The sequence below is a fragment of the Cryptotermes secundus genome, unplaced genomic scaffold (assembly GCF_002891405.2).
Source record: "Cryptotermes secundus unplaced genomic scaffold, Csec_1.0 scaffold724, whole genome shotgun sequence".
NCBI classification, from domain to species: domain Eukaryota; kingdom Metazoa; phylum Arthropoda; class Insecta; order Blattodea; family Kalotermitidae; genus Cryptotermes; species Cryptotermes secundus.
This window is the reverse complement of record NW_019727403.1, coordinates 468,019-481,887: the sequence shown is the minus strand read 5'-3', so window position 1 is coordinate 481,887 and position 13,869 is coordinate 468,019. Positions and strand designations below refer to the sequence as shown.

At 39.2% G+C, this 13,869-nt stretch overlaps 1 protein-coding gene across 5 annotated transcripts in view; it reads right to left on the bottom strand.

The window, feature by feature from the left end:
• Positions 1-13,869, bottom strand: part of LOC111864737 (GMP synthase [glutamine-hydrolyzing]) — a 74,727-nt gene that overhangs the window by 23,568 nt on the left and 37,290 nt on the right. For all 5 annotated transcript variants that reach the window (XM_023852228.2, XM_023852229.2, XM_023852226.2 and 2 more), the window contains exons 5-7: positions 7,816-7,969; positions 6,511-6,654; positions 2,035-2,200 (exon numbers count right to left, since the gene is read on the bottom strand). In XM_023852228.2, coding sequence (XP_023707996.1) covers positions 2,035-2,200; positions 6,511-6,654; positions 7,816-7,969 — 464 coding nt within the window. The remainder of the gene's footprint in view (positions 1-2,034; positions 2,201-6,510; positions 6,655-7,815; positions 7,970-13,869) is intronic.

Genomic DNA, 13,869 nt, shown 5'->3' with positions numbered 1-13,869 from the left:
AAGATTCTATCCTGGTATTTGCTGGATGGACTGAGTTAAACCACCAGAAATCTAAGTCCTGGCCAACATACGAACAGAGCCCCTCCAGAATAAAAGTCAGAACTGTTAACACTTGAACCAACTGGCTCAGTGTCTGTACAATCAAACAGGGATATATGTTCCCAAACAGAAAGCAGATTGAGAAGTTCACCACATTAGGAGACAATGTTTTTTTTCTTAAATTCAGATGTGGTACACAGTCAGTCATAAAATGTTATAATTATGGCAAACTAGGTATAGGTACTCGGATGTTAATTTTTCTGATACTTGTTTTCCACTAACTTATTTGGCGATGTCTGGTTAGTGTACCCTTTCAGCATGTCAATGTCATCCTTACTTCAATCTATCCAAGCTGCCATAAACCTGGGAGCAAAGTGGATGGCTTGAGTACTGCGGAGGGTTAGTTCGGAAGTTGGAGATTATATATCTGCAACAAGACATCTTTCTGGCCCCAAATATATGTGCAATGTCTCCTTAATCAATAGTCTTTCAAGAACCAGTCATCAGCAGCAAGTTACAGAATCTCTATATTTTGACTTCAAGATTATTCTACAAAAGACACTATTAGCAACAAACCATCTTTTCAGTCTCAGACAAATACAGGAAGGCACAAAAGTAACTACCCATGGGGTTAAAAATTAAGTCATACTGTATTATTACTGTAAAGATAAAGCTGTCCCTGTGCTTAACAAATTAAGTGCTATGCCATGAAGACATATGGGGCAGCAGAGGTATAGCTCCACCATTCTTAACCTTGGCACTAAATGGAGGTGAGTTGCCAGCTTCCTTTCTTACACTTGAAACAGACAGTAACACTTCAGCTACATTTTGTTAGTCACACTTCACTCCTCTCCACATCATCCAGATCAGCTCTGAGGACCACCCAGTATCCTAGACAGAGGGTACCAAGGGCTGTTTCCCCAAAGGTTAAGCAGTAGGGGCATGAAACTGACCACTCACCTCCGTCTAGTGCTGAAGTTGAGAATGGTGGAGCTACACCTCCACTCCACCTATGTCTTCATGGCATGGTGCTTATTTAATTAAGCCCAGGAATAACTTTACCCTTATGCTTGAAAGATGTGAAAAGTAAGTAATCTGTCTGACATCTAACATCCAGACTGATTACATAAGATGTCCAAAAAATAATGGTGGGATTTCAAGAAACAATATTCAGAAAACTGTTTTATTTTAAAGTACACCTCAAATGGCTTTGAATATAATTAGACAGTTTCAACGTGTGTACTGTTCATGACCCTGCATACGTCCAATCGAAATGCCACTTCTTGCTACACATGCTGTAACATATTGCTTGTTACCTGCCCAGCAGCTTCCCTTATTCATGGTTTAAAATGATTCAGATCTCTAAATTTCATTCACATAAACATAATTCTTTATGTAGCACCAAAATAAAAATCAAGCGGTGTAAAATTAGGGATTTTAGGTGGCCACAGACCAGATGACAACAAACACACTGTGTGACTGGAGGAATGTAATGGTACAACATTCAGTGTTATGCCTTTTGAGTATTTGGAAACAAAGCCTCCAAAACTCCATCATTATTTTTTGTATATCCAACTTTGACATTAAACATTCCATCTTTCACTTTATCAACTCAGTGGTGCTCAGCAGTTAGATAATATAAAGAGAATAGCTCACAATGGAGCTGCGGAAAGGTTTCATGGTAGCTCTCATGACAGATGCATCTAGACACTTCCTACACAATGATCCCAAGGAGTCAATGTGCTGACTGGCTACAGCTACTGTGATACAACATATAACACAGACCACTTAGCCAAGGTAGGCTACAAATTAAGCAAAAAGACTACAATAACTACACAAATGGAGCAGAGTCCTTCTTGGAAGGCTAACAGTCATTCAGATATTCAAAAAATTCCCAGCATTTATCCCAATTATGTATACCAAATATTACAAAAAATAGTGACCAGAACAATGAATACATGAAGTGTCCACCATGACAGCAAACCAGTACACTACCTCTCAACCTGAGACCCAGCTTCTCAAGGGACTGCTCCACTCTCTGGCTCTCGTTCTTGCGCATGAAACCATTGTCTATGTGAACAGCTATCACCTGATCCTCACACAGGGCTTTATGCAACAGCGCAGCGCACACAGTCGAATCCACACCTCCACTCACCAGCAGCTGCATAAAAACCAAATAACAAGAGACATCAAATGCAACCTTAATCTTTAGTTCTTTAACAATTTAACAAAAATTATGTCATTACAGATAATTAATGACATGCATGTACACTGTGTCAAAACCTCTACATATGCCAGCTTTTAGACACTACTCAAGAACACTAAAAACTTAATTTTGTGACTTATTTTACAATACAGCACATCTCTGCTAATCTGTATTAATTTGGGGACGAGGTCATCCAGATTAATGGAGCAAAAGAGCCCTAACCACAACAAACTTAAAACCAAATGGAAAATTTAATAATATAGGTAGTGCTGCTGAATAACTGTAGAGCCTTAATTTAAAAACTATAAAAGGACAAGAAGCTCAGATTCAGGGTCTCCTTCATCCAGCTTAAGCCAATTCTGGATATTCTCTTGCATGGTTTCAGTCTCTCCAGCTGCCTTCAACACAGTCTGAAAGTCCTCTTGCTCTAATCCCTCTTTCTCCTAAATGCCACGTGCCTTTTAAAGTATGTACTCAACTGTGAACAGAATTTTTAATTATTCATAATCCGATCCAGATTATCAGACATTTGGATTAACTGTAACCAGATTAGCAGCGGTTTACTCTACTTCCAGTATCTACACCACACAGCATTGAGTGGTAGAACTGATGAATAATGAATTCAGAAAGATCTGGAAGGAAGAAGTCATGACCTAATCAAAGTACTATCCTTCCAGACAAAAACATTCACAAATTCAAGTCAGGACAGCTGGTGTACAGGTCAATATTCAAACTGAGCAAATCCTAATTACTGGTCTTAAGCATCACCAGTAGACCAGCACACTCAGTTCAAAAGTGTCCTTTTTCAAATTCAGCTATGATAACTGCAGCAGACTGGCTTATAATGAGAACCTCACTACAGAGGCAAAAATCATTGGAACTGTCAATGTCTTATCATCATATATCTCGTGTGTGTGCACACCCACATGTGTGTGAGTGAAAAATAGAGAGAGAGAGAAACCTCACAAACAAATGGACTTTCCCCAGCATGCTGTTCATTACTAACTATGGAAAACTAGAAAAAGACAACCCATGGATCTACACATCTCCCTCCAGTATACTTCCTCATATTCACTGGAGGTGGCGAACTCCTCTAAAATAGTGGTACATATTTATCACACTAGACGGCATCGCACCTCAGAAGATAGTAAACTTCAGAGTCATAGCCATTAGAACTTCGGCATCACACAAAATGTGATATACAAACAGGAGAGGGGACGAACAGATGTCCATCCTAACTTGCTTCATCCTGGTCTGTCACACTAGTAATTGTATAAAAGATTTTTAATTATCATCCAGTGTGATCGATAACAGCTGTTTTTAATTTTTCGTCCTTTAAACCTTTCCACCAAAACAACCATCTTCAGAAGGATATTATCAAACATATATGGATACTACTACAATATCATAGATATAAATATTACATATTTTAACTAATACCAAGATCTACATTGATTTTTTAAAACATCTAAAAATTACAATTAGTCTGTTAACAAAATAGCATTCAATATTTCTATTTAATCTAAAACCAATTTGGTTTGTGTAATTACACTTCTTCTCCTTAATGGAAGATGAATATATTCCACAGCATGGTTTCGTTGTCTGATGATTAAAGCTCTGCAATTATATTATGGGAATTATGTAGTGTTTCTATAATCCTGACTGTATTTGAACGAGTTTTTTGTTTTTAATCCTACCTTTGGTATTGTGGTCCAGTTGTCCAGGCTACACAGTGCATGTTATACTGTTCTAGCATGTGTTGTGTTGCAACACAAAAGGATCAGTTTAAAAAACTACTTCTAACTATGTGTTCACATAAAAACTGGCATGAAGCACTTAGGTTGGAATCAAACCAAATCAAACTGATGTGGGGATCACATAACATTTTGTTCCCCTAAAGCAGAGTTTCCCAAACTCATGGTCTGTGGATCACTGGTAGTCTGCTATGGAATTTCAAGCAGTCTACTGCCCATCTTCAAGGTCAATATGTTATATTTATTCACAAAGAAACATGCAATTTGAGTGGCAAATCTTTATATTACCTTCATTTCAGTAGTCCAGAGGGTGTAACTGCTGACTAAATTTCATCTTCATTCCATTCCATTCAAGAGTCTTAAAATATTTCATTTAATATTTTGGAGGTCTTCCAACAAAAATCCATGCCACAGTGCATGGCCCACAAAATTTTGGAATCCACTGCTCTAAAATATGTGAACTTCAACATGTCCACTATCTAAACACAGGTTAACTACTGGCTAACAGACTCACACACTAGCATGTATAAGTGGCCTTATGGACACCTCAGCTTCTATTGCTGACTGCAGCTGTGTAAAATTGAAGTTGAAAGCATTCCTTAAGGACCTGAGAGTAATGTTAAGTAAACATATGCGTATCTCAGACAGAAGAGGAGTTTTAACTTATGAAACTTAAAATTCAGGAATCTGGTAAGGGACAGGAGATAAAACAAACAAATAACAAACTCTGTGGTTTTAGTCTGCAAGTGAACTATACCAACTGAGCGATGGCTGCTTGTCGGTGAAGTTAGTGCCAACTTTAACAGGAAATAAAAACAAACAATAAAAAGGGGTTATAAATGGGTGTTCTTGGAACAATATGGCCAAAATGGTTCTAGCACAACCACAACTGAATCAGCCAAATAAGCCTGCATGCTCCTACACCATGAAGCAATGTCACAACATTAGGGAGCAGAATGGCTCTCAGCTTCAGCTCACATTATGAAAGAAAAATGTATGGACTGGGAATCCCTGACTGATGGACAGTTTCAATATCATGTAAGGCACAGCACATAACACTAGTAGCAGTGACAATGAAAGCCCAGAACAAAGAAACAGAACATCCCCTAATCGATTTATCCAGTTCAGTTGATTCATTTTTGAAAATCACTCTCCACTCTGAATGTTAAAAATTGGCATTTTATTTATAAGTCCAGCATATCTTTTATCAGAATCAATATTAAACAGAACCCGAGTTTTCTTGGACTGCAGCCTAAATCATATTTTCCATTGATTGACATCTGATCAGATGTTACCTTATGATACAATTAGCTACACATTTTCAATACTTCATTCCAATAACTCTTAATGAATTGTGGGATTGTCGAGGTTCCAATAGACAACCACTTTGGAAAGTTTGCGGGCCCTGAAAGGGGCCGTTTGTTCATTCGTAGTAGGCCAAGTCTTAAGGTCGTTCAGCTGGCCTGTCTGGCCGGTGATGTAGTGCTGCATGCGCCAGTAAAACAGCTGTCCACGGTGTGGTTCCTGGAGTTGCGGCAGCTGTGTTAGTTGCCCGGTCACAGAGCGTGGTCGCTGGAGACTTGCAGCAACTACGTCGGCCGCCTGGTCACAGGAGACTTGCGGCAAATACATCGGTTGCCTGGTCGCACAGAAGAGGTGATGACTAACCGCTCTTAACTGAATGTGATCACTGACTACTGAGAGCTTTGGGCTACGCCTTTTATACCATGCTTGATGGGCGGAGCGAAACTTGCAGTTGCGATTGTGACCGCTGATTGGCTAGCGCACGCGATGATGCAAACGTGGGCTGGACAGTGAGTGCTGTATAAATACGAGTGTTGGCAGCAATGTGATTCATTATCGCACGTGATGATCTGCAAGTGGGTTGGACATCGAGTGCTGTATAAATATAAGTGCAATGTGGGGCAATGTGATATTGACCTAGGAGTGAGTGTTGTCTGTTAGAACGGCAAAACAGTGTGTAAGTATGTGGGATGTTACCACAGAATCAAACAGTACTCTCTAGTAGTGTATCTCTACACTACCTGTTCAAGTTTGCTCCAAACATGGCAGTTTAATGGATTTAAATCTGGAGAATTTGGTGGGCATTCTGTGGATCTCACAAATTCAGCTGTAGCACCATCTGCAGGTTATATGAACATAAAAATACCTCTTCCGTTCAGAAAATATCCATCTTTGTAAAAATTCAACTGAACTGAATAAATATTTGTATACATCTACTAAGGTACATTCCACACAACTTTACAAATTCCATTCAAATCTGAGGAGCTGTTTTAAAATCTGTTTTTGTCGCCCAGTCTATTGGCATCAAATCTGAAATGCTGGATAAGAAAACATCTTCAAAAATCAATCAGATTATGTACAAGTAATTTTCTTTACATGTAAGATGACATCAACAAAAGCTACGTGTTTTCCTCAATTTTGGGTAATTTCTTATTATTGCACAAACACATTTCTATAAATATAATTACATCATTCTCTTCTCCTTACCAGAACTTTGTTGCTACCAACAGTTTCCTTGATGTACTTGAGGCATTCCATTTCTCTGCCTTTCATGGTGTAGTTGCCTGTACAACCACTGATGTCAAAAAGGAAGTTCTTTATCATGGTCTTTCCATTTGTTGTAAGGTCAACCTGTGGAGCCAGGCACAGACAACTTACAAACTTAATACTGAAGTATGAAAATTAAGTAAAGCGTTTGTTCAGTTTAAGAATACAAATTGTGTGAAAAAATTAGTGTCCCATGGGATGTGGCTCTGTGTAGTCTGGCAGCTACCAATTTTTGGAGGAACCAACTGCCTCCATCATCAGGACCAAAGAATAACAGCAGGCTTTTATTTTAACCCTAAAGATTGAGACAGCCCTCTTACTCCAAAACACTGTTAACTATCTAATGGACTCATCATCATCACTAATCTGTCAGACGACAGGTCCACAGTCTCTTCCAAAACAATTCCTCCACTTAATGCGATCTAGAGCTTTCTCCTTCAAATGATAGTATCCTCTTCTGTCCCCAAGGTCATCCAGCATCTTCTTACGTCTTCTTCCTTGTCTACTTGTCACTTCTATCCACCCCTCTATCTTTCCTTCGATAACTTCTTTTAGAAGGCAGTTTCTGCGTAAAACATGACCAATCCAGTTAGCCTTCCGTTTTCTTATTTCGTGTAGGATATTCCTCTGCTCTGACTCTAATTAACACTTCTTCATTTCTCACATAATCAGTCCAACTGATCTTCTCCATCCTTCTCCAACACCACATTTCGAAACTTTCCAGATGTTTCTGATCTACTGCCCTAAGTGTCCATGTTTCAGCCCCATACAGAGCTATGCTCCAAATGTAGCATTTCACTAGTTTCTTCCTCAAATTTAAGTCCAATTTGCTGGTAAAAAGATTCTTCTTCTTGCTAAATGCAGCTTTTGCCTTGGCAATCCTGGATTTAATTTCACACGTACACCTTCCATCATCTGTTAACAAGCTACCCAAATATTTAAAACATTTCACATTCTCCAGTTGTTTTTGGTCTATCTTTATTGTGACTGGGGTTGGTTGTCTCAAAATTTTCATTACTTTTGTTTTCTACACATTCATTTCCATGCCATAGCACCTTCCAATTTCAATTAGTCTCTAATGGACTATATGATGGAAAACATAGAATGTATGTTATGTGTCAGATGAAGGCAAAGTTGTAGTTTTATGTAGAGAATATGAACAACAATGGTTGACAGAAATTGTGACAGTGACACAATCATGCCTGCCTACCTCTGGGTGACAGTGACACAATCATGCCTGCCTACCTCTGGATGAAACTGGACCCCATAAAGGCGCAGCTTGTCATTAGCTATACTTGAAGGGAAAGAACCTGATGCTGCAACAACACGAAAACAATCAGCAACCTTCTCTATACTGTCGCCATGTGTGAGCAGAACTCTTTGTACTTTATCTAGTCCCCTGCAACAGAAATAACAACATGTCGACTGCACAGAAACTTTGACAAAATTGCATACAGTGCAACCCAGATTTAATATTCCTCAATTTAAGATGTCTTCTCATTTAATGTTAAATTTTAATAATCATCTGCATTAAAGATATTCCTCATTTCAGTGCGCAAATTCACTGTTCTCACTAGAAATCTTAAATGGGGTTTCGCTGTATGACAGCAGATGTTGCAGAATTTTGTACACGAGTCATTACATTAACCCTTGATAATCTATGAGTAGTTCTGGATATCACAAGTGTCCCTTAGGATGAGAATCTGCATGAATGTCATGAATTCTTGTTACACTGAATTTAAACTATGTTTTATTATGCAAATAAAAATAGTAAAAGTATTCTTGAGGAAAAGTATCTGACTTACAAAACAGCCTGAGATTATGTCCATTTGCAGACTACTTCAGGACAGCATTTACAAATGATTTACTTTGAAAAAATAAAAGCAGACTTACGAGACCATCTTGCTGTCTGTGTGTCAGTTAGTGTATCCTCCCCTAACAACTTTTGAATGCCTACACCAATCTTTATGAAACTTGGTATGTGAATCATGGCACCTGAGCCCATCTCAATGACGTAATTCATAAATACCTCCCACCAGTAACACCATCACAGCAGCCCCTCAAATTTCTGAGGCAATACCTTAATCTTGCTTAAACACCTTCACCAGTCTTCATGAAACTCTGTACATATATCATGTCACATAAACCATCTCAACAGTTCACTTCATAAATCCCATTGATCAGTAATACCAACATTACAAACTCTCAAACTGTTGTAGTAATAATCATAATGTTACTTAAATTCCTTATCCAATCAAGGAACTTGGTATGTGTATCATGCCACCTGAGCCAATCTCAACAGTGCCCTTTATAAATTCTATCCATCAGTAATACCAACATTACAGCCATTCAAATTGCTGATGCAAAACCTTAAAACTCCTTGTATGCCTTTACTAGTCTTCATGAAGCTCAGTAAGTGCAACATGTCACATGAAACCATCTCAATGGAGTACTTCATAAATCCCTATCATCAGTAACACCAACACTGCAGCCTCTCCAACTTCTGAGAAAAACCTTAATGCTGCTTCAATGGCTGTAACAATCTTCATGAAATGTCAAGTGTGTGAATATATATCAAGCTGCCTGACGTCATTTCAACAGCATACATTATAAATCCCTTCCATTAATAATACTAACACTGCATCATCTCAAACTGCTTTACCCTTAACATTACCTGAATGCCTGAACTGAGTGTCATGAGACACTGTATGTATATCATGCCACTTGAGGCCATCTCAACAGCATACTTAACAAACCTCTCTCATCAGTAGTAACAACCTTACAATCTTTCAAATTTCTTAGGTAATACCCCTAATATTGCTTGAATTCCCAAATCAACCATCATGAAACTTGGTACATGTGTCATGCCATCTGAGGTCATCTCAACACCATACATCATAAATCCTTCCTGTTAGTAACACAATCACTGCAACCTATCAGACGGTCAGTGTAATAACCCCAATATTACCTGAATGTGCGAACAGATCTTCATGGAACTTGGTACGTATATCACATCATCTGAGGCCATCTCAGTGGTTTACTTCATAAATCACTCCCATCAGTAATTCCAACACTGCAGCCTCCCTAATTGTACGAATTCATTACGCATAAATACTAAAGCTTTCTTTCTACTTGCACCAGGTACTCAAATCGCAGTGAAAGTAAAGTAGGCAATTAGTTCATCCCAGAACTTCTTCATTTTACTCACTTCAGGCTCTGACAGGAGTTCAAGGGAAATATTTATCCTATTTTTTAGTCATGATGTCACATGGAAGTATAGTGTGTTGCCACCATCTTCAGGGTAGAAGAGTAAGCTGAGCATGAAAATTATATCTACAGTGAGGGAGGACAGAGGCTGGGGCTGTGTGTGAGTCAATGAGAACTGGGGGACCTTCAGAGGATTGTACTACCAAAGGGACAAACTGGGCAAGAAACATATAAAGATGCAAGGCAGACACAGTAACTTGTGTGACTATAGACAGGGTATGGATTGGTGAATGGATTTATTGACCACTTATACACAGCACATGGAAATAAAGTAATTATGGCGCTATTACTGATTCTACACTTCACAAATCACTAGCACATGCTAAGTCTTCTCAGTCTTCACTAGGTGTATCCTGGCAAATGGGTTTTAACACAGTAACTATAACAGTCTCACTGTAACTGCAGCACACATCACATCTCTTCACAGCCAAACTTTCAACTCTCAGCTGATCTGTGTCACCCCAACTGTCTTCATTATAACCAGTTTGCATGGACTTAGTAGAAAACACCGTTTCCAACAGTAACTCTTATTGTTGTAGATGCATGTTTACTGATCCAGTGCCTAGAAACAGGTTGCATAACACCGCTGCTTATTCGCTTATTGCATAGCAACACCTGTACACTCTACAATATTGTCATGTGTACATGGTGTGACTACAAATGGGTTTCGGACTGATGAACAGATTTATTGAATGCTTATGAAACATAACTGACCATATCTGTGGTCTAGTAGTCAGCTTTCCTGGCTACAGCTCCAGAGATCCAGGTTCAATTCCCGGGGCCACCAGATTTTTTCTGAAAAGCAGTGGGGTCTGGAACGGGGTCCACTAAGCCTCATAATAATTGAGGAGCTATTTCAAGGAAATAGCGGCTCCAGTCTAGAAAACCGAAATTAACAGCCATGGGGATTCGTTGCACTGACCACGTGACACCCTCTATCCGCAAAAGTTGGCACTAAACTTCACCGACAAGCAGCGGTCGCTTGGTCGGTACAGTTTGGACTAAAATCAGGGAGTTTCTTACAGAACATAACTACACATAATTATAATGCATTTACCAATTCACGCATTATACTTCTCACTACAGCACACGCTAAGTCTTCTTAGTTTGGTATGTCTTCACCAGTTGTCTGGTGATGGATCCCAACGATGTCCTCTGCTTGCATACTCACATTCTTACTGGCTGGTGACTGTCCCATAACTAACTCATTGCTCCAAGTGTAGACTCTCAACTGACTGACTTGCTTATAACATCTCGGCATGGACCACACAGAAAACACCATTCCTCTGCTGCTGTTTCCAGCTGTTGCCATGGAAACATGCTTGTTCGCGAAGCCGTTACTCATTAACAGCTCTCTCTGCTGGCTTGCCTTGAGCAAATATGCCACAATATATGTAGTGCAAACTCAGCATAACAAGGATTTACAACATTTTAAAAAATTCCTGCACCTGTACTACCTAAAGCCAGATTTTTAAAAACAAATATAACTTACTCAAGTGCAAAACTCTGAAACAACTGCCTGTATATATATATATATATATATAGCTTTGTTAAGATTCCTGTTCAATTACTTTGATTGTATTCAAATATTTTACTAGTTCCTTCATCACTGTTTCTGGTAAATGTATACCAAAAAGTTCGAAACAGAACTACATAGAATGCTAATGCATACACTAACCACATCAAGTCACAGTTGTGGTTTGCAGGGAATGAACTGGTTAGATTGTACTGCAAAAATATCCCTTTTGATAAACACTGTTATTGCTTAGTCTTATACTCAGGGGCTTGCAGAAATATTCTTGTTACCGGTATCTGTTCCATCTCATGGAACAGCTTGGCCGTATTTTGCCATTCTCATTCAAAACGGTGAAAAAGTTAGAGAAATCGAAAAGGAATACCACAGTCTTCCTATTTCACTCTCTGACATTCACGATGGATGAATAAAGTCAAAGTAATAAAAAAGGAAGACAGTAGTCTTCTATGTCATTCTTTGACAAGCCACCAATTCCATAAAGACATTATTCTGAGCTCCATATTCACATCTAATCACTTCTGTTTCATTATCATAATTAGGAGTTCTCACATATTAGCTCAAACAACAGAGCAAAATAAAAAAGAAAAGCTTTCAACATCTACTCACTAGTGAAGCAAAACAAGACCCAACAAAATAAGCTGATTAAGTGAAGAAAAAGTTCAGAAGATATCATATGATGGGCAATACTTACTGGATAAAATCTGGAAGGGGTATGTTACTCACAGATTCTGGAATGTGGACTTTCTTCTTGTAGGCAAGGGAGAGGTACAGAGAGTGGGTTAATGACACCTCAACAGACCAGCTAGAAATAGTTTTGGAAGCAAAACTGCAGAGTACAATTTGCGCAAAAACTTAAGGAAAAATGTTATGGAGCATCAGCAATTGCTCTTTATGACAAAGGTCTCTGCAAATTCCTTTCTCATATGCAAGAAATTTCCATATAAGCAACCTTAAAACATTAACAGTGTTGTTGATGTTTCTTACAATAATGAAGCTCTCACTACAGGCCATACTCATTCTGTTACAGTGACACTGTAATATACAAGAATTGTAATATTAAAGTATATAAATTCCATTCATATGAACATCTCATGCAAGATGTTTAGAAAACTTTCGTACCACAAGTATACCTGGAACCTACATTACAATGTTTGACAAGAAGTAGCCTTACAGGTGTGCTGCAAATGCAAGGTTGTTCTCCTGACATGTTTCTGTCGGAAGGCAGTATCAGTGGCAGCTCTACATTGACAAGTGGCCACCTTCTAAACCTTCCAAATTACTTTACTCCAGATATGTCTAAAGGCACGTGATGAAGGCGCATTACTGAACTGACGAATCCTGCACATTTTCTCGTCTTGGTTAAAAGAAACATGTGTCAGAAGCTGGCGCTTCTCTCACCAAGTAAAGATGAAACCTCCTCTGATGGGTCCATCACACAGAGCTATTCATTATCCCTCGACAATATCAGCAGTTCTAGTCTGGGTATATAAACTGTGTATGTCAGAGATAAACAGCGAGAGATAAGATTCCAAAATAAAAAGTGAAGTGATATCTGTTGATGACTGTTCAAGACATCCATTCAAGAGTAAAATGGATGAACTTTTGTTTATTTATTTAATGGTGCCACCTATATATCAGACTACAGTGTTGAATGATATGGTGATTACTGAATTGGAAAGAATAAAATCTCCCACTGCTGGATATCCGCTACTTATAGTTTATGCACCCTGACCAGAACAATTTCTGTTGTCTGGGGATAAAGATTAGTTCCATCTAAGAGACCCAACACCACAGGTTTCATGCTTTTACCTGATCATGAAAGCCGAACCACCTTCTGGAACAGTATGTTTGTTTAATCACAAGAAGAAGGTGCAAAATGTCCACTACATGTGCCAGTTTACTTTACAGCACTTAATCTTTACTGTAACTGGCTGATAATGCCCGAAGTGTCAGAAAAGTAATCATATAAAAATCTGATTATGGGTTCACAAAGTGAAATTTGTGACTCCCTCATGCACATAAATGGACAGAGAAACCCAATGTTCCCATGTGGTGTTCTCTGTATTATGCAAATGCAGTTATCTGGACCAGCGTTCCGCAACCTTTTTCTAGTCGCGGCACACTATGAAGTATCCATGACTCAACACAGCACACCAAAACGTTATTCCCCTCAAAAACGCATGATATCAGACAATTAATATTGTGACATGTTGCGAAATCCGAGCCCCCCCACACCAGCAGTGACGCGGCGGGTGAGTCAGCGCTCCCCTCCCACCCCTCAGCGGTAACTGAGCGCCCGCGTAATACGCGAGTAATCACCCCGCAATGCGCAACGCGCGGTGACGTCACGAGCGGAGCCGAAGATAGCCGAGCCCCGTAACCTGGCAACTACGCAATGCTAATCAACAGCGGTGACGTCACGCTAGCAACAGCGTCCTATGCTATACGCCACGTCACACTAGCAACAGCGCAAGGCTATATAAGCGGACTCCACAGCA